We start from the raw sequence: 22,201 nt of genomic DNA on the forward strand, positions 1-22,201 counted from the left end.
TGACATTTAATTCATCTTAGGTATTATATGGATAGGCTCGGGGAAAATTAGGGAAAAAAATGGGGAAAGATGACTTGAACGAAACCCAGTATTGCCATGTTTGTACATCAAATAAAAAGTTCAGAGCTATCTTGAACAAAACCCATTTGGAAGGGCATTTCTTGACATTGTTCATAGAAAACAAGTTATACAACAAATTAGCTAGACTTTTTTTTTTTAGGGGACAAATTAGCTAATTTATGAATGTAGTTGGACTCCATCTATTCTATCATCTTACTACTCCGATCCGTACTGCATTCAATTTTCTAATTGAAAGCAACCAAATTAAATTGGTTAGACCTGGCATATATATATGAATAACGGTCAATTCATTATTCTAGCATCTTGCTAGTTGCTACTACATTCAATTCAATTCAATTTTCTAACTAAAAAGCAACAAATTGATTTGACCTGGCATTTGAATCTCTTCTACTCAAGCATATTGCCACTACTAGTAATAAATTCCTATATATAGGCAGCATGTTAATAAACATAACATACTTCACAAATAACAAAAATAGCATTCAAACACTTGTTTATGTACAAAACGCAATGAATCCTACTAGTAAACTTACCTTGGTATTCATTTTGCTTATTCATATCTTAAGCCTATTCAACTCCGTCTTTCCCTATACCATAGACCATGTAGCCCTCTTAGCGATTAAGTCTCAAATCATTCTTGACCCTCGCGGAGTCTTAAACACTTGGAACAACTCCCTTCCATATTGCGAGTGGGAAGGTGTCACTTGTAGCACCAAGCATCCACATCGAGTTGTCGGTTTAAACCTTCAAAACAATAATTTGGTGGGAACTCTATCACCTTATGTAGGCAACTTAAGTTTCCTTCATGTACTAAATTTATACAACAATAGCTTTCGAGGCCACATACCACCTCAAATTGGAAATCTATTAAGGTTAAGGTCCCTAGAGTTAGTTAGAAACACCTTTGAAGGCGAAATTCCAGCCAACATATCTCGTTGCTTAAACCTCGAACAACTTCAATTATCAGGCAACAATCTTGGTGGATTCATTCCATCTCAACTTAGTATCCTTACTAAGCTACTAGTTTTGTCACTTTCGTATAATCAACTTAAGGGTGACATCCTTAACAAGGTCGTCATGAACATGACTTCCTTGCAAATATTGTTGGCTTCGAATAATTCCTTTCATGGAAGCATTCCGGAAAACATTGGAGTAGCACTCCAAAATTTGGTTTACATCTATATGTCTGGAAATAAGATCTCAGGTATTATTCCTCCTTCCTTTTACAACCTTTCTCGTCTTCAAGAGGTTAGTTTAGAAAAAAAATCATCTCCATGGTACACTTCCCTTAGATATTGGGTTCCGCCTTCCTCAACTCACCGCGTTTTTCATAGGTAAAAATTCCTTCCATGGAAACCTACCACCCTCCCTCTCAAATCTTACTCAGCTTGAGAAATTAGGTCTTTATTCAAACAAATTCACAGGAAAATTCATTTTTAGTGCTAGAAATATGCCTAATTTGTTATACGTCGAGATCAACTCTAACTACTTGGGTACTAGAGAAGCAGATGATTTAGCCTTTCTACAAACTTTTGCAAATTGTAGTAATTTATACCGTTTGGAAGCTTCTTTTAATAACTTTGGAGGGATTTTACCTGCTTCTTTAGGTAACTTCTCAGAACTAACTGTATTTAATTTTCCATATAATAAAATTTTAGGTAATATTCCATTATCTCTTTATAACCTAACTAATTTAAGAGTACTAGGCTTGCAAGGTAATCAATTCACTGGAAATCTTTCACCTCAGATTCAAAAGCTAACTAAGTTAGAATTATTCGATTATAATGATAACTACCTTTCTGGAAATCTTCCTAATTCATGGGAAAATCTCTCACATTTGAGTGAGGTCAATCTAGCTAACAATAGATTTGAAGGAACAATACCCTCGAGTCTAGGTAGTTGTACTAATCTATTGTATTTGACACTTTCAAATAATAGATTAAGTGGAACTCTACCTCCTCAATTATTTCATCTGTCATCGATGTTGGTTGAACTACGGTTGTCCTACAACCAATTACAAGGAGTTATCCCGGTCGAAATTGAGCAACTGAGAAATTTAGTCCTGTTGGATATATCAGGAAATGCATTTTCAGGAAAGTTTCCTACCACCCTTGGTAGTTGTAATGAGCTTATTGAGCTAGATATAGGAGGAAACTTATTCACCAGGTTTATCCCTCCTTCTTTTAAGTCATTAACTAGTTTGCGTTTTTTGAATCTTTCTCATAATAAGTTGTCTGGTCCAATTCCAAATTTCTTCGAAAATTTTTCACTTATAGGACTAGATCTATCTTATAATGATTTTAAGGGAGAGGTTCCTAGAAAAGGTGTTTTTGCAAATTTAAGCGCCTTGAAAATTCTTGGAAATAACAAGATTTGTGGAGGGATTTCACAGCTTCAATTGCCAACATGTCCACCTAATAATGTTTCGAGAGGAAAGGGGATTAAATTGTCTGTTGCCGTGATTGCGATCATTGCAGTAGCTTCTTTGGTTGCGAGTGTGTCCATAGTGTCATTAGTATACTTTCTACTTTGTTCAAGGAGGAAACGAAACAAACCATCTCAAGGATCCGAGTTTAATTTGATAGAGCCCTTCTCAATATCTTATGACAAGCTTCTCAAAGCTACAGATAGATTTTCGGAAGCAAATGTACTTGGTAAAGGTCATTTCGGGTCTGTTTACAAAGGAGTCATTGATCATGAGAGCAATAATATGGTTGTTGCTGTTAAAATTATCAACCTTGAACAGAGAGGAGCAGCTAAAAGTTTTATGGCCGAGTGTGAAACGTTAAGAAGTATCCGTCATAGGAACCTTCTTAAGATTGTCACGGTTTGCTCAAGTACTGACTTTCAAGGCAATGATTTCAAGGCTCTAGTGTACGAGTTCATGACCAATGAAAGTCTTCATCAATGGATTCACACAGATCCATATTTTAGAAGACTAAGCCTTCTTCAAAGAGTAGCGATTGCAATTGATGTGGCGAGTGCACTGGACTGTCTGCACAATGGTTGCGACACTCCTATCATTCATTGCGACCTAAAACCAAGCAATATTCTCCTCGATGATTCCATGGTTGCTCATGTTGGGGACTTTGGGTTAGCAAGATTTCATTTGCGTGCAACTGCAAATAACAGTAGCTCAATAGCAGTCAAAGGCATAGTTGGATATGCACCTCCAGGTCACTGTTGGAAAAATACCTATTGATTCCATGAAAGTTAATAGACAAATCAAGAACTTTCCTTGGAGCAAATTTGACCGCCATACTCAAATCATAAACCTGTTCTCCTTCAGTTGTGCCGTGGTTTGGAACCCACTGACTTTAGAAGCGAAATACGCCATCACCGGTATAAGTATCCTAGTGACGCACGCCCCCCAAGTTTTACACAACGACCTCCATAATTCGTGTACCCGAATTTGAAGGTTGGAATTGCTCAAGAACTGTTCAGATATCAAAGGGGTAGGCTTGTGTTTATGTGTTTAGGGTTCAATAATACTGTGTTATTAATTATTAAAAGAAGTATGACAATACTCGTATTTTATATGTATCCGAAAAATAGGAGACAAATAAACAAACCCACTCAAGCAAATTAGGTGGGCCCAGTCAGGCAATGGCCCACCCGGTCGGGCACGAGTATTCCTAGGAACGTTTAATCCCCCACGAGTGCGGATCGTCAGGCCTTGCAATTAACCGATTGCATTACATTTCAACAATCCCCCACTAATGCAAGCGGATTAACAACATGAAATCTGAACAGTAAATGAAAGTCTCAGTACTTAAATGCTAGTGTAGACACCCATTTGTGTCTCCTCAAAACCAATCCCAGTGATGAGAGCCTTTCGCGTCGAATCATAATCGAATGAAACAAAAGTGTGGAAAAGTCTAGTGTTGCGGAAAGTTTTATTTCTTTTCTCTTCTCCCTGTTTTTGAAAATTTTATTTTAAGAAAACAGCCAATCCAGTTTGGTTGGTCCATGATATGGGTCCAATAGTGGTGTAGTTGGATGGGGCTTGCAAAGACCTTTCCAAAGATATATTATAATCCCGATTCCGATGAATATTGAGGAAGTTAAGGCCAATTTACTAAACTAGGCCCGGTTTAAGCTTTATGTACGGCCTAATGATCTAGGGGAGGGCCTAATATAATTTATCATTCCTAATGCAATTAGGAATGGTTTTAGTCTTCTAGAATATTCTAGAAGGTTCTTTTCATTCCTAATTCAATTAGGACTCTTCAGAGTTTTAATCAAGATTAAATAGCATTTTCGATGGAAATTATATTATTTTATCTTCCAGTACGCGAAATTTATCAGATTTTCGAAAACGCGTTGAAAACCAGTTTGGCGTCCAACCCCAGGCCTTGGCGCCTGGAACCAGGATTGGCTCCAGGCGCTAGCCATTGGCGCCTGGCGCTAGCCACTGGTCCTGGCGCCAATTAGCCAGGGCTGGCGCCAATGTGTTTTTGCGATCTTCAGACTCTGTTTTGTTAAATTATCTTTTTTGGATGATTTTCTCTATAAATATCGTATCAAAAACTCCGTTTTCAATCATGATCTACATCTATCATTCACCAATTCTCTTTATTCTTAAGTCTTCATCAACTCTCAATCATTCATCAAATTCTTTGAATTCATTCATCTCATTCATCAAACTTCAATATTTTAATTCTCTAGTATTCTTTTCTAAACTTTGCTCAAATACAAAATTCCGCATTCACAAGATCTTGATACACCTAGCCATATTCGAAGTTGCCTTCGCCCTAGAAGTGAAAGGTTTTAATTTCTGAGGGTTTGGTCCCAAATCTCTATTTCAATTATTTAATTTAATTGTTTTGATTATTATTTTTCCTTGAAGTTACTAACGTGTGTATTTTGTTATTAGAAAGAGGTACGAGGCATCCAAGTAAGTACTTTAATGGTTTAATTGATATTATGATGTAGAAATCATGTTTACATTGGTGTTATGATATTCCTAGTATCATGTCTAGGGTATTTTTAATATTAAATATGATTGTTATGATGTCTTTTATTCTCTTCCTAATATTTATTCATGTTAGTATCATGTTAGGGCTAAAGATTTGATTTTTAATGCTTAGTGACATGCTAGGGTTTGTTATTAATCTTGTTAGTATCATGCCTATGATCTTGTTATTTTTATTATGCTTTAATATTAACATGAACATGATTATGATTATAATTGTTATAATTTATTATTATTAATGATGTTGATTATTTATTATGTTGCTTGATGCTTATTGTTATTGCTTGATCACCTTTATTGCATGTTAAAGGGAATTTGTACTTGCAATCACGCTTAATAAGATATTTAATAATCTTGTTAGGTTAATTGTGATTATAATTCAAGTGATCGCCAATAATAGATTTATTTGTGCATTAAATTCAACCAACATAGATTAAACAGGTTTAGGGTTAATCCTATTGATTGCATGTTAGTCAAAAAGCGCACATGAATACGAGCAGAATAAAGTAGATGCCTATTATTAGGGCAGGTTCAATCTCTTTTAGGTTGGATTTGTACCTTCATCCCAGAACCCTTATTTGGTTCATGACCTTATGGAGTTGACGATCTCTTGAATCGTTAAGGGGTGTAACCTTCACCTCGTGAACGGTTTACAAGTTCCTTAAAAACTTGTTGGCGACTCTTTTGCTCTATCTTCTTCCCTTTTGGACGCCACCGTACTTTAGTGTATGATCACAGTGGGGTTCAAGCTAGTGGGATTTTAAAGGCTTGAAACTATTCCCTACAGTTTTTGTCGACTCCACTGGGGAGGATTTCTATTTTAATTCCTGATTTTGTTTCGGCAATGATTTAGAATGAGTGGATGAGACTCAAAAAGTTCTAAGTATTTCATGTGCGAAATTTAGATTAACATTATTGTCATATGCATAAAAAGTTTCTCATTGGAAAGATCATCCGTAATGAGTCAAAAACATAGGATTTTACACGTAGGAAATTTGAGGAATGTCTTTCACAACTAGGACTGAAATAACACCGCGCGAAACTGGATGATTTTATTGAGCACAGAAAGCTGCTGAGGCATGTGGGAAGTAGCGTCAGGGGCCAGAGCTTGGCGCCAAATTTTTAGCCGTAGCGCCAGACGCCAGTATTGGTGCCAGGCGCTACAGTTAAAAGTTGGCGCCAGTCTCTGTTTGCTGGCGTCAATTTCCCCCAATACCGACCAGAAATGCGTTCTAATTTCGACCGGTTTTTCGTATTGTTTGCTTGATCCTGCTTCCTGATTGAATTTTTTCTCACTTTTCTGAAACCCATATGTGTTCTACATATGGAAATAACCCTCTGGGAATTCATGCTCTATCTACCCGATTGAACGCTCCTGGCAACAAAGGGTACATCTGAGAGGTTGAATTCACCAAACCATGGAAGTGAGTTTTTTCTAAAAACTCGCGGTGTCCTATCCACCACACGCATTAACCCTTCACGGTTAGGCTTCTACGCGGTGCATCTGGACAATTAACCATGGACCCTGTTTGACTAAACCATATCCCGAACTTTAGAGAACTAGAGCCATGGTTAGGTTGCGAACTCATTGCATCATGTTGTGCCTACTTGACTAATTGTGCATTATTTGTTGTGCATATATATCCTATGCTCCTCTTAACCGTTTTTTGATTTGTGTTGAGACTAAAATTAATGACTTAAAGAACTTTGCCTATTTAATTAATTAATTTGAGTCAATAAAGTTTTTTTTAATCGGAATTGACCTAGTACGACTTTAGGCATACCCTAGTTGACTAATAATACTGAAAACAGTCCCAGACCAAAGCTCCAATATTGGTGCCAAAGTCTGAGCTGTAGCGCCACTGTATGGTGTGTAGCGCCAGACATTTACTAAAACGTCTGGCGCCAATCACTATGTTGTGACGCCAGTCCTGTCGCTAGGCCGACAGTTCGGATTATTGGTCGAGTCATCACCTAGGGTCTAATTAACCAGTTTGATAATTAATTCGGTTAATTTCCGCTGTCAATAACACCTTGTCAAGTCATTAATCGAGTCTTGGTCACATAGTCTAGTCACATGGTCATGACACGAGTCTCAACATGTCACCTACACTCACTAGTCTTAGCACATACTTTGAGCACATGTCACCATGGCCATGTCTTAGGTTCATGCATGAGTCGGTCTTTTCCGTCATTTGAGTTGGGGGGTATATTCTATTCCTAATTTTTCATACACCTCCATCTTTCTTCTTCATATTCTGTTCCAATCTTTCTTCACTTCCTCCATCCATTACATGTTGAATAAAGTTTGAGTCAAGTAATTAACAATAAGTATCCCCAAATTCCTTTTCCACAGTACTTGGTCGAGGAGAGAAAGGCGATTAATCAAGGACAACCTCTTTATTCAAGTCTCGCTTTTTGATAAATCGATTCGTCAAAAGAGGAAGGCTAAAAAGGTAATGGCAACTCAAGAAGAAGTCAATGAGCTTAGGAACCAATTGGTTACCATGACTGAAACACTGAAGCTACTCGCACTCAAGATCGATGATCCCGTAAAGCAACAACGGATGGACCTCATGCAAGAAAGCTTGAGCAAGCTATCTAGTGACTATAAATTTCAGGGCATGAGTTCGCAAGGGGTCTCGCTGGAAAAGGAACTTCTTCCGCATAAGTTCAACGCCACTGACATCCCTAAGTTCAAGACAACAGATAACCCTTACTTCCACTTAAGAGCTTTTGAAACTATAATGAGCATTAAGGGTATCGATAAGAAGATTTTCCCCTCTCTGTTCCCACTATCTCTCGAAACCGTTTGTCAACAATGGTTCTTTTCTCTCGAAAAAAAAAAACCTCTTCTTGGGAGTCGATAACAAACGCTTTCATAGATAGATATAAGTGCAACATCCAAGACGAGACAGACCACAGACAGCTTGAGATGTTAAAACAAAAGGAAAACGAAGGGTTCACTTCTTTCTACAATAAATGGAAGGAAACTTCTGCTAATATGGTCAAGGCTCCTACCAAAAAAGAATCTGTGAGGATGTTTATCAAGAATCTCAAAGGGAAGTATTCAAAGCACTTAAAGTACCAACACAACTTGAATACTTTCAAACCTGTCTATAATATAGGCATTGACATTGAAGATGACCTTCTGAAAGATAATAGTGCGAGAGGAAAGAAGAACGACCATCCTTCTTCTTCCTCTCCCATTAATGAAGTACATGCTACAAACACCTCTAAACCACGAATCTAAAGATCAAAAAGGGTGTTCACTCCACTTGGTATAAGTTATGAAACGGATTTTGAGAAGCTACATCATAAAGGACTAGTCATGCCCATAGGGCCCATCAAAGATCCGGTTCCAGAAGCTAGGCCACCTAAGTGGGACCCTAATAAGCACTGCAAATATCATCAAGGAAAGGGTCACGACACTGAAGAGTGTTGGAAACTCAAAGAAGCTATTCAAGATCTGATCGATAACAATGAAACTTCCGAGATTCTAGCCATCGAAGATGACCAATCATCCTTTGATCCATCACTTCTTATCACACCTATAGGAGAGCCTATGATCGAGACAACTTATATGACCTCTCTCGATGAAGTGGCCATAATTGAGGAGGATGAAAGTCTTTTCTTAGATAATACCAAGGAAGACTCGTCAAGTCTAAAAGAGGACATTCGAAAACTGCAAGATGTCATTTCCATGCTCTTGAATGTGGTAGAAGGATTAGCAAATCGAGTGATGGCCATCGAACAAGATTCTCGCCAAGGGTTTAATGAAGAACTCAATGCTCCTAAGCCACAGGAAAAACGGACCATTGTAGAATACACACCAATAGGAATGACTTACAATGAAGCTTTTGATTGTCTTCACGATCAAGGTCTCATTCACTCCATTGGTCCCAGTCAAGACCCTCCATCTGAAAAACGTTCTCCTAATTGGGATCCAAATTCCTATTATCGATACCATAAAGGTCGTGGTCACACTACTGAAAAGTGTCTCGCCCTCAAGGATCGTGTTCAAGACTTCATTGATTCAAATCTCCTTCATGTTCCTCCACGCGAAAAGAAGGCCAAGATTAGTAACAACGGTAACAGTGGCTGTAAAGGGAAGAAGAACGACTATCCTTATTCTTCCGAAAACACCTACTCTAGTAATAGTGTTGGTACTTTCGGCCTTAGTGAGATCCTAGCCATGGGTAATCGAAAGCAACCGAAAAGGGAATTTACCCCTATTGGAGTTAGCTACGATGATGCTTTCAATCGACTCCATGCCAAGTGAATCATTACTCCCATTGGACCTACCAAAGATCCCCCACTTAAGAAAAGATCGCCTAGTTAGAATCCAGACGAACACTGCAAGTACCACCAAGGTAGGGGTCATACTATTGAGAGCTGTTGGAAGCTAAAGGAGGCCATCCAGTATTTTATTGACAACAACAAGCTTCACATACCTCCAGTTAACAAGAAGAGCGAGTAATGATAAGGGGATCAACACAAGACAAGAGGCGAGCTTCAACGAAAAGATTTCATGACCTCTTTTTCTATTTCTTTTTCATTTTTTCCTTTCCCCAATAAGTCTAGCATAAGCACCTTTTCTTTTCCTTTAGATTAATTTTGTAATTTTTATTTTCTTTTCCCTCTTTAATAAAATGAGCATTTATTTCCTTGCATATGATCATTTCATTGCATTAAAAAAAAAAAAAAAAAAAAAAACCATGTCGAATTAAGCACAAGGTATACCAATGATTTAAGGCACCCCTTGTAGCCACATTATATCTCATTTCACCCTTCAATTATACATCCTTTCTTCATAAACCACTTTGAGCCTCGTCTAACGATAGACCTTTCTCTTTTTTCAACCTACATCTATCTAACCTTGGGATGGGATGGCGTGCAACTTTTGCAATTCTAAAGAAAGCTTGAGTAATTCAAAAGATAGTAAAAATAAGCAATAATAAAAAAAACCGAAAAAAGTGTACAAAAGGGCAAGTGTTCCAATGTCTTTGATATGAAAATATCTTCGATAAGAACACGTCTCAGATTGCGTCTCTTATCGAGTGCTCGGTACCGTGCCTGAGAAACATGAATGCCAAGTGAGTGATAGACCGCATGATCGGGATTGCCCACAGTTACAAAAATAAAATAAATGCTAAAGCAAAAGATAAAAGAGATCTAAAAAAGAGTAGAAACTCAAGCATAAAAATATAAAGATTCGAAAGCAAGGTTGCACACCTTGGGGGCTTATCTAGGGTTTTGAGCCTTTATCCCCTTCTTCTTCAAACCTTTAGCCTAACCACGTTACAACCCTTAAAAAGACCTTTTTGAGGTATACACACTTGTGCGAGATTCGGCTAGAGCTACGTTCAGCCTGATTCCTAACGGATACGTAGTCAACCTCACATCGAGGTGCGGCCGTAATAAACATGCATTCATATTCACATTCACACACTTGCACCATGATCATATCAAGGAATCTCCAATGCTCATCCCTTTTCACTTAGAGCTAGACTTGGGGGCTTGATCCCTACATCATTAGCTTACCTAGCCTAAGAGTCACCATTATTTGGCTCTTCTAACAATATATTTTTCCACACACTTAGCTCTTGTGGCCTAACTTTAGTGTCACTATCACACACTGCACAGATTCATGACCAAATATACTTCCCTTAGGAACCCTTTGTCATGAAATCTTAACACAACGTTGAAGCATACCTTATCATATCAAAATCACTCATAATCATCATTGCATCGAAGTATGAAGTGCTTAGCCTTCGTACCTAAGTTACCCTAATACTTTCATCATGGAGTCAACAGTTGAGATAGCCTAGGATGGATTAATCCTTGCACCTTGAGAGATAGTATCAAATGACATTTGACTAAGCTCATTCAACATGCATCTTCAAACTTTTGATTTTCTTTTTCACGTCTTTCTTTTTTGGGAGAAAGTCGGTACCCTCCACAAAAATGACGGAAAATTTTTGCTTTTTGCATTTTCGAGTCGCACGATCACATTACAATGCACACACGGGTCATAAGTCTAACACATGTGTCATTTCACTTTGAGTCGAGTCAACCTCGAGTCAGTCAATCATATCGAGTCAAGTTTATACCTTGAGTCGTGTCAAGTCAATGAGTCAAGCAACACTAAACCCTAGGCCAACCCTAAGATAATTAAAGAAATTGGAAAATTTCTATAGTAAAAAATAAATACAGGTGTAGCAGAACAGGGAAGACCCTATCACAGCGTTCGACGACAGAATCAATTCTTGGCGCCAGAGCTCGAAGCCTCTCAGAAAGGTGATCTCGACTTCATATAGCAATTTTGAGTTCCTTGGTGCGCCAGTTAGCCTCTATAAGCAATTTGATATGATTAAGTAGTCAGTTTGATTACAATCACAATAAGGGGTCGACCTGATGAAAGATCGTCTCGCTTAGCTTAAAGCGCCTAAGATATGGCTCATTACGGAAACACCGACATACTGATTTTAGCAAAAGCAAAGTTCAGGCGAGCTTTAGAGATCGACAAACGTTGGTCTTCGGAAATTTTTCTTCAGAACATTATCGCAACAAACATTCAAGCACCGAAGCTCTATTGTTCAGAGACGCGTGAACATTTCCATCAGAAGCTCTATTGTCCAGAGACGCGTGGGCATATAATCAGAAGATCTATTGTCCAGAGACGCGTGGGCATATCATCAAAGCTCTTTTGTTCAGAGACGCGTGGACATTTCATCAAAGCTCTTTTGTTCAGAGACGCGTGGACATTTCATTGAAGCTCTTTTGCTTAGAGACGCGTGGGCATATCATTCAAAAGCTCTTTTGTTCAGAGACGCGTGGACATTTCTTTCAAAGCTCTTTTGTTCAGAGACGCGTGGACATATCATCAAAGATTTCCTATTTTCAAGCTCTTTTGTTCAGAGGCGCGTGAACATATCAAGAAGAAGCTCTTTGTTCAGAGACGAGTGAACATCGAAACAGAAAGGTGGCGTTCCCTAGATTGTGGAGAGTTGTCACAAACAACTGAGGATTGTTTCGAGAGAAATAATCTTTGATGGTATTCCCTTGGACATGGAATATTATCAAAGCGGAGGAGGATTGTTTCAGGCGAAGCAATCATCTAATTTGGAAGCAGTTACAAGGCGTAGCGGTTTTCAAGCGGGATGGCATTCTCTAGCTTGCAGGAGGTCGTCAAAACAACAGCAACAGCAACATATGGTTACTTTCAGAGACGTGTGCTCGACGGTGCAAGATACGCATTTCTTAACTCTTTTATCTATTTTAACTAATGCTAGTTTTGCAGGTATCGACGTTACAAGATTGATTTAGGATCGCAGAACGTTCTGAATCATTCTCCGTCCCTATCGATACTTTGACTTTCGTTTTCGAAACTCGCGTTTCTCCAAACTCAGTCAAAGTGGGGGCTTCTATAGACACCCATTTGTGTCTCCCCAAAACCAAACCCAGTGATGAGTGACTTTTGCGTCGAATCATAATCGAATGAAACAAAAGTGTGGAAAAGTCTAGTGTTGCGGAAAGTTTTATTTCTTTTCTCTTCTCCCTGTTTTTGAAAATTTTATTTTAATAAAACAGCCAATCCAGTTTGGTTGGTCCATGATATGGGTCCAATAGTGGTGTAGTTAGATGGGGCTTGCAAAGACCTTTCCAACGATATATTATAATCCCGATTCCGATGAATATTGAGAAAGTTATGGCCAATTTACTAAACTGGGCCCGGTTTGAGCTTTATGTACGGCCTAATGATCTAGGGGAGGGCCTAATATAATTTATCATTCCTAATGCAATTAGGAATGGTTTTAGTCTTCTAGAATATTCTAGAAGGTTCTTTTCATTCCTAATTCAATTAGGACTCTTCGGAGTTTTAATCAAGATCAAATAGCATTTTCGATGGAAATTATATTATTTTATCTTCCAGTACGGGAAATTTATCAGATTTTCGAAAACGCGTTGAAAACCAGTTTGGCGTCCAACCCCAGGCCTTGGCGCCTGGAACCAGGATTGGCGCCAGGCGCTAGCCATTGGCGCCTGGCGCTAGCCACTGGTCTTGGCGCCAATTAGCCAGGGCTGGCGCCAATGTGTTTTTGCGATCTTCAGACTCTGCTTTGTTAAATTATCTTTTTTGAATGATTTTCTCTATAAATATCGTATCAAAAACTCCGTTTTCAATCATGATCTACATCTATCATTCACTAATTCTCTTTATTCTTAAGTCTTCATCAACTCTCAATCATTCATCAAATTCTTTGAATTCATTCATCTCATTCATCAAACTTCAATATATTAATTCTCTAGTATTCTTTTCTAAACTTTTCTCAAATACAAAATTCCGCATTCACAAGATCTTGATACACCTAGCCATATTCGAAGTTGTCTTCGCCCTAGACGTGAAAGGTTTTAATTTATGAGGGTTTGGTCCCAAATCTCTATTTCAATTACTTAATTTAATTGTTTTGATTATTATTTTTCCTTGAAGTTACTAACGTGTGTATTTTGTTATTAGAAAGAGGTACGAGGCATCCAAGTAAGTACTTTAATGGTTTAATTGATATTATGATGTAGAAATCATGTTTACATTGTTGTTATGATAATCCTAGTATCATGTCTAGGGTATTTTTAATATTAAATATGATTGTTATGATGTCTTTTATTCTCTTCCTAATATTTATTCATGTTAGTATCATGTTAGGGCTAAAGATTTGATTTTTAATGCTTAGTGACATGCTAGGGTTTCTTATTAATCTTGTTAGTATCATGCCTAGGATCTTGCTATTTTTATTATGCTTTAATATTAACATGAACATGATTATGATTATAATTGTTATAATTTATTATTATTAATGATGTTGATTATTTATTATGTTTCTTGATGCTTATTGTTATTTCTTGATCACCTTTATTGCATGTTAAAGGGAACTTGTACTTGCAATCACGCTTAATAAGATATTTAATAATCTTGTTAGGTTAATTGTGATTATAATTCAAGTGATCGCCAATAATAGATTTATTTGTGCATTAAATTCAACCAACATAGATTAAACAGGTTTAGGGTTAATCCTATTGATTGCATGTTAGTCAAAAAGCGCACATGAATACGAGCAGAATAAAGTAGAGGCCTATTATTAGGGCAGGTTCAATCTCTTTTAGGTTGGATTTGTACCTTCATCCCCGAACCCTTATTTGGTTCATGACCTTATGGAGTTGACGATCTCTTGGATCGTTAAGGGGTGTAACCTTCACCTCGTGAACGGTTTACAAGTTCCTTAAAAACTTGTTGGCGACTCTTTTGCTCTATTTCTTCCCTTTTGGACGCCACCGTACTTTAGTGTATGATCACAGTGGGGTTAAAGCTAGTGGGATTTTAAAGGCTTGAAACTATTCCCTACAGCTAGTATCCGAAGATTTGAACTAACACATTAGTGCACAAGGTTTTCAACACTTCCCTAGTGAGTATCCAAACGTTTGAACTCATAGGAGCGAGGAAGGGACCTTGGGAACACATACCTTGTCTTTAGAGCTCGAGAAACTCCGCGGTTCTTGGATACACTTGGGATCTTATGAGTACTTCAAAAGGATCACGCCCAATCCTTCCTAGAAGAGCGCCACTCTTCGTACTCACGCAGGTGTCTCCGTGTGATCTCCATCACACACTCTTGCAAATCCAAGAACTATTCATGCAAATATGTGCAACTCACAATACTTTGCAAATTCAAGGACTATTCATGCATCGGAGTTTCGACATTAAGAACACTTAAGTTCATCATCTTTCAACATTTAATAGTGCACCATCTCGCCGCAGCTCAACGAGCTTTCGGGCAAGATGCACTCAACACTTCGGTGTCTCTATCGGTCCCTGCTCAAGTAGTATCTGGGCTAATAGTTCCTGATCACTTAAGACCACTATAACTCCCTACTCTTGAGCCATTGGGCTAGAGCCATTAAGAGCTACGCTCAACCTATCTCTTCGGTACCTCTCACTGCACATTCCCTACTGAAGCAGTCTTAGAGCTGACAGTCTAGGTCACTTAAGACCACCATCACTCCTCACTCTTGATTACCGAGATAGAGGTATTAAGAGTATGCTCAACCTCTACGTCGGCGTCATTATCAGTCCTATTCAAAGAATATCTGGACAAATGACATTAAGAGCCACACTCAGCCTGTCCCTGAATCACCTGGTCAAAACACCACTCAAAAAAGTTAGATTCAACATACACCAACAGTATATAACAACAATGAGTCAACCAAACTAGGCTCTAAACTCAATCAGAACAAAAGTTCAAGTTAAAAGCACATGGTGCATCCATGTAAGCTGTCTCACCTGACCACCCAACCTGGGTCATGGACACATTAAGAGCACTAAAACTCAACTTGTTAATATCAAACAGTATGTCTAGCAAGGAATCACATAACCATAAAAATTAGAGGGTTACTGAAACAGATACCTCAATTGCGCAGACTCATTATCTGACACTTCGTCACTGGAATGAAACACCACATGGGATTTTTAAGCACATTCCCTTAGACGATCAAGCACTTACTTATGCTCCATCCTTTTGTAAGGAACTGCTTGATTCTTCCTGCTTTTACATACTCTCACCAGAGTACCATTTCCACAGGCCCTGTCTTACTTTGTCACTACCTTCGTAGTTCCTGACAACACACACAAAGACACTTGTGAAAATATTGTAATGAACATGAGGATCAACTTACCCCCACAATGGACAAACTACGAAGGAACTTACCTATGTTGTGTCCTTTCTCCCAAACCCCAAGCATTCCGGCATCTGTTATTCTTGGTCTCGCCCTGTGAAGCAAAGTCGGACATAGAATTGATAGGGAACCGTAGCCAAGTGGCTAAGGCATGAGTCTGCAAAACTTCTATTCGTCGGTTCGAATCCGGAGTTCACTTTGCAATAACTCATATTCTTGACACTTATCATCTTTAGATAGCAACGATCTTTGCTTCCTATCGGATAGTGTGTCACACTTGCTTTGCAATTAACTCAAAACAGAGTACAACCCATCAACCTGTAAAAACATACACTGGCAGGGAAATTAAAATCTTTAGTTTGTTGTTTACTTAACCTTTGTCCCTTGCATCGCTCCAACTCCAACAACAATTGGACAATGCAACCAAGACAAATTAAGTGAACCAACATAATTTTTCTGCAAAGCTACCTCATGTCAACAATAATATGTTAAATCAATTAACTTGCAAATCATTAGCATATTGAATCAAACATCAAAGCTAATCTACATCCAACAACTCTGGTTTTTAACATGATCAACATATTCACCATATTAAATTTACTACATAGTGAGAATGAGTTCAATACATACCTTGGTCGATTCAATGATATTACCATCTAGAATCACACCACTCATCTCATCATCTCATACTTTCATCTTGGCATAGATAAAAATTAAGACCTTCAATCTCAATCGACCAATACATGTGTAATCAAAACATATAATTAAGCAAACATCTGACTAACATAAATGTTTATCATAATAAACACACATGCATTACATCAATACATTAGCATGCCAAGAATGAAAAACAAATAACGTAGTTTGGGTACTTACACTTGCCCCCACATGACCTTTCTAGTCCACTCACCATATTAATTGCAAAAGTTAATTTAATATATGAAGGTTATACCGCATAGCTTGAGTTGTCTCATATGATTGTATCACTAACAAACCTCAAGATTATTAGTCAATCATGCTAGGAAGCTTACACAACCTTACTGCAAAACAGACAAACTCACAACACGAGTAACAAAATTGGGTCAATACCAAACTTACATGTATATTGTGAAAACACAATATCAAGATAACATGCTTCTTTGTATCAAAGTCACATAGACTTACATACATAGCTCATAGTTCAAACATATGCATCACCCACACATTTACATACTGGTCACACATGCCGTATGAAATGTACTTTACAAAATACACTTCATAGTTAGAAAAAAAAAAACCCCACATCACACACCTTGTGAAATCAAACCTGACACCTGTCAATGGTTTAGGGAAAGACAACTAACAACTTGGGTGAACAATCCTTTAATAGCATAACAACGTGAACTATAAGGCTAACCCCACATAGCAAGTATTCACAAAATAAATAATCTACAATTAAGACATAGAAAAATTTCCTTTCTATTCTTACCTCATGTGGAGTCCATTAAATTTAAACCAGAATAACTTTACTAGTCCTTGTCAAATCATACCTTAACTTCTGCTCTCAAGCATGGAGGAAAAACCGGTCACACTTAGACCTTTAACAAGAAAGGTTAAATGCTGGTCCTCTAGCAATTATACACAATTCAAGTTCTAAGATAAGCTAAACAAACCACAAGAATTAACAACAATAATTTTAAATCCCAACAAGGAACATCACAAGCTTATCACATACTCCATGCTCAACAAAATAATTTTTCCAAGATTAGGAAATAACTCAACATAATGACTATCAAAAGATAGAATACATAACATCCCTCATCAACTAGGAAAAATAGCAAAGTTCATAATCATACATGATTAAACAAAGCACACATCAAAAGGCAGAACATGCAACTCATAAAACCAGTAAAAAGTCATAGATAAAATGATCACTCATGGAAAACTTCCTCCTCAATACCACTCACTAATATGAGTAAGACCAACTTACTAGTTAGTCACAAACATCTAACTCAAATTACCCCCACATTGCAAAGCAATACATCATAATAATAAATTATGCATATTTGGGGGACATAATAATAAAGAACATATATATTATGGAGAGTTAGAAAATACTAAAACTATTATACAAGAAGGAACTTATCTTTTATCAAGCACGATTAGTTGTGCATTGTTTCTCCATTAGCACCTTTACGTGACTTCGTCAAGTCATTAATTTCCATCCGCGTATCTCGCAGTACCATTGCCGCAAAGGAACATTCAACATTGGTTCACAAAACTCATCATGGCCAATGACTTGATACTCAAACCCAATTTCAATATTAATGACGTCGAAGAAGCAGCAAGATACTTTTTGAATTTCTTGAAATCAAGATATTATAATCTCTTCTTGAAATATGAAGACCAAACTTAAACAAAATCCACTAAAGTAAAGTGGACAATTCCAAAGAAGACGGAAATAAAAACCACCGCCTTCGACCAATTTAACAGAGTAATAATATTGAAGTATATAAAAAAAAAACCTTCTTGATTGACCGACTTAATTAACAAGAAATATTCTTGATTGATTCGATCAAAATTCTGCATCCAAAAATAATCTTGATACTCGCTAAATTGAGAACAAAGATCACCGTTAACCCAAGAAAGTTCCTATAACCAAAAAACATTGCGGCAAACGAAATCCCATAATGTCGCATAAACGATTCCAATTCATGGCAATCAATAGTATATAAATGATATTATTTCGCTTTTAAATTGTTGGAAAATTACCTGTTGATTCCATGAATGTTAATAGACAAATCAAGAACTTCCCTTGGAGCAAATTCGACCGCCATACTCAAATCATAAACCTATTCTCCTTCAGTTGTGTCGTGGTTTGGAACCCACTGACTTAGAAGCGTAATATGCCATCACCGGTACAAGTATCCTAGTGACGCACGCCCCCCAAGTTTTACACAACGACCTCCATAATTCGTGTACCCGAATTTAAGGTTGGAATTGCTCAAGAACTGTTCAGATATCAAAGGGGTAGGCTTGTGTTTATGTGTTTAGAGTTCAATAATACTGTGTTATTAATTATTAAAAGAAGTATGACAATACTCGTATTTTATATGTATCCCAAAAATAGGAGACAAATAAACAAACCCACTCAAGCAAATTAGGTGGGCCCAGTCGGGCAATGGCCCACCCGGTCGGCCACGAGTATTCCTCGGAACATTTAATCCCCCACGAGTGCGGATCGTCAGGCCTTGCAATTAACCGATTGCATTACCATTTCCAACAGTAACATGAAATAATAACACTGAAATCTAAAATTAGATAGCTAATATAAAATGAAATAATATAAAATTTCTCTGCTTTGAAAACTCTGTTTTTAACAGAATATGGCCTAGGGAGTATGGTGTCTAAGGAAGGTGACATTTACAGCTTCGGCATTGTGTTGTTAGAGATGATGACTTCAAAGAGTCCCACTGATGAGATGTTCGAACGAGGTTTAGACCTTCACAATTATGCTAATTCAGCAGCATTGTCTGCTCAATTGGAAAACATCATTGACCCAAGGCTCCTAGAGGATGGATATACAAGTGAAGGAAATGAAGGCGAAATTTTGATAGAAATTGACAGGAAACATAAGTGCATAAAATCTATCATTGAAATTGGAGTAAAATGTTCCGTGGAGTCACCACAAGATCGAATGAGGATCGAAGATGCTATTGGGGAGTTGCAAGTACTAAAGGATGCTCTCCTTAAACAACTACATGTCATTCGTGCAAAGCGCGTCTAGATACATACTTCTAAATTTCATATTTTCTAGTATATGCCAAATTCATCACTTACAATACTGAATTTTACTAGGCTCTTGCAGGAATCATGCATGCTAGCAGCAGAAGTATAAGACTACTGTGAGACACTATTAGAGTATTAGCATAAACTAAGCGTAAGTTTTGCTTTCGATAGTATTTCTCTGTTTAAATGATGTAACAAAAATGCTCTAGAATACATTCTTATTTTAAATTGAAACGGTCAAGATTGTAATTTCTATGGAATAACAAGTATTATTCATTGTTGGGTCCAAGTATATATAAAGTTGAAAATCCTTTGTTATTTACATGTAAGTTATCACACTTGACAAGCTCGGTTCGTGTATATAGTTTGAAATCTAGCAATTTGAACATAAAATTTGTAGGAACTAAATTAGAATTTTTATGGATATTTTTTTGAAAGACAGAATTTTTATGGATAAAAGTAAGGAGTGTAGTGTCTTTTGACGATTTTTGACTTATGTTTGACTTATTTGCATGACAGTTACTTAATGCCGACTTGAAGTTAGTGGGGGCAGCTCAGGAAAACAAGAAAAATAAGATCATCAGATCAACATTACACATGAAATTATAGCTATAAACTTTTTATTTTCCCATTTAATCTTTATCAAGCTTTTATGTTTAATAACATTATAATCTACATACAAGAATATAAAAATAAATAAATTAAAAAAAAAAAAAAAAAAGAATATCGATTGCTTTTTGATATTTCAATTCATTATGTTGCACTTTAATATTTCCTCCTATAATGTGCTACTCATACTTGTATATCCTTATAAATTTTAAATTGAGTTGGAAATTTGAACAATGGTAATCCAATGTCTCTTGAACAGGAAATTTAGATCTAAAAAGAGAAACTAATAATAATAATAATAATAATAATAATAATAATTTTAAGTTATTCATATACTAAGGATTTATAGACTACTTCACTTTTTTTTTTTCTTTTTTTTTGGAACTTCATGTTTATTTAAGTCTAAAGGCCTTGGGTTCGATTCTTAGTCCGTTTGAGATGAGCTCTCTTATTTCCACATCTTAACATGAGTGTTTTACTGTTTTACGATAAGTTTCAAAATTGTTTTGACCTGTACGATTAATACTCCTTCCGTCGCTAAATTACATTCATCTTTCTCTCTATTATGTGAGGAATAAATGCTAGAAAGAGGAATATAATTTAGGGACGGAGGGAGTATAAAATACGAGTACTTTAAGCAAATCAGCATAAATAAATGAAGGTTATGTAAATATTACGGAATAATTTTCTTATTAAAGTATTGTCAAATAAAAAGATTAAAAAAAAGTAGACTTAAACAAAGACAGTTCGAAAATTGTTGGATTTGGAAGATATTTTAGGGCCTGGCCCAATTCTTTTTTAAAAAAAAATGGGTTTTTGACATCCTAAAATTTCATTTTTAATTGAAATTTTAACTCGATCTAATTTTGACCCAAAAAATCTATTAATACCCAAAATAGCAAGTTTGGACATGTTTTTGCAGCCCAGTATTGGGTCCAGATTAATCTTCGCATTATTTAGGGTTACAATTAGAGGTGTCAAAAGTTGACTCGATTCGAAATACCGACTCAAATCCGATTATTACCCGACCCATCTGAACCCAAAAAAATGGTGACCCGAACCCGACCTTAAACCAACCCTAGACCCGAGTTGACCCGAGTATATGAGACCCGAACCCGAACATGAACTGACTTGGAGATGACCCGACCCGAATATAACCCGTAAATTATTGACCTGAACCAAACCCGACTTGAACCAAAATTGACCCAAACCCATTTTAACCCGTCAAAACCCGAACTTAACCCGACTTGTTACTAACCTGACCTGAATTCAACCCGACCCGTTCCTAACCCGACCCAAATTTAACCCAACCTATTACAAACCCGACCCAAAATCAACCCGACTTGTTATTAACCTGACCCAAATTCAACCCGACTTGTTATTGAACCAACCTGAATTTTACCAGACCTATTATTAACCCAACCCAAAAATTCAACTCGATTTGTTACTAACCCAACTCGAAATCAACACGACTTGTTATTGACCCGACTTAAATTCAACCCAAATTGTTCCTGACCTGATTTCAAATCACCTTAAATGTAATTTAGACCACCTTATTATTATTGATCAAAGCATTTTGTCTAGGGAGACCACGTTGGTCCAGGCCAACGAAAGAAAGGAGCATCATCCTCAAATTTAAGAGTTAAATATAGTATATATTTGTTGTATAATCAAAGGAGATAATTATCTTCCTAAATTATAAACTATAGTTCCCTAGTATATTGTCATATATATTATAGTCAAAGAAAATAATTAGCTTGATAAAAATGATAATTATCTATTTATAGTTAGTTGAATCCGAATATGACCTGAGTAGGAAATAACCCGGCCTAATTGTAACCTGCAAATTATTCCTGAATTGACTCCGAGAATGACCCGACTTGAAAATGACCTAACCCGATTATAACCCGCAAATTATTGACTTGAACCGAATCCGACTTGAACCCGAGAATGACCCGATTTGAAAATGACCTGGTTTACAACTTGCACCGATTTCATTAAATCAAGCCTACCACAAACAGTTATAACAATATATAA

General features: G+C 37.0%; 1 protein-coding gene across 1 annotated transcript; it reads left to right on the top strand.

Annotated features, from left to right (window-relative positions):
• Positions 1 to 591: 591 nt before the first annotated feature.
• On the top strand, positions 592 to 19,553 carry LOC110688105 (putative receptor-like protein kinase At3g47110). Its single transcript, XM_021864826.1, has 4 exons — positions 592 to 1,285; positions 1,506 to 1,688; positions 1,740 to 3,257; positions 19,150 to 19,553. The coding sequence occupies exons 1-4, from the start codon at positions 592 to 594 to the stop codon at positions 19,551 to 19,553; spliced, it is 2,799 nt and encodes a 932-aa protein (XP_021720518.1).
• The last annotated feature ends 2,648 nt before the right edge of the window (positions 19,554 to 22,201 follow it).

The sequence above is a fragment of the Chenopodium quinoa genome, unplaced genomic scaffold (assembly GCF_001683475.1).
Source record: "Chenopodium quinoa cultivar QQ74 unplaced genomic scaffold, ASM168347v1, whole genome shotgun sequence".
Lineage (NCBI taxonomy): Eukaryota > Viridiplantae > Streptophyta > Magnoliopsida > Caryophyllales > Amaranthaceae > Chenopodium > Chenopodium quinoa.

Excerpts from the sequence above, each read along its gene's own strand:
- LOC110688105 (XM_021864826.1), top strand. The coding sequence starts at position 592 with ATGAATCCTACTAGTAAACTTACCTTGGTATTCATTTTGCTTATTCAT. Across the intron at positions 1,286-1,505 it reads GTCTGGAAATAAGATCTCAG|GAAAATTCATTTTTAGTGCT; the intron begins GTATTATTCCTC and ends ACAAATTCACAG. Across the intron at positions 1,689-1,739 it reads GATTTTACCTGCTTCTTTAG|GTAATATTCCATTATCTCTT; the intron begins GTAACTTCTCAG and ends ATAAAATTTTAG.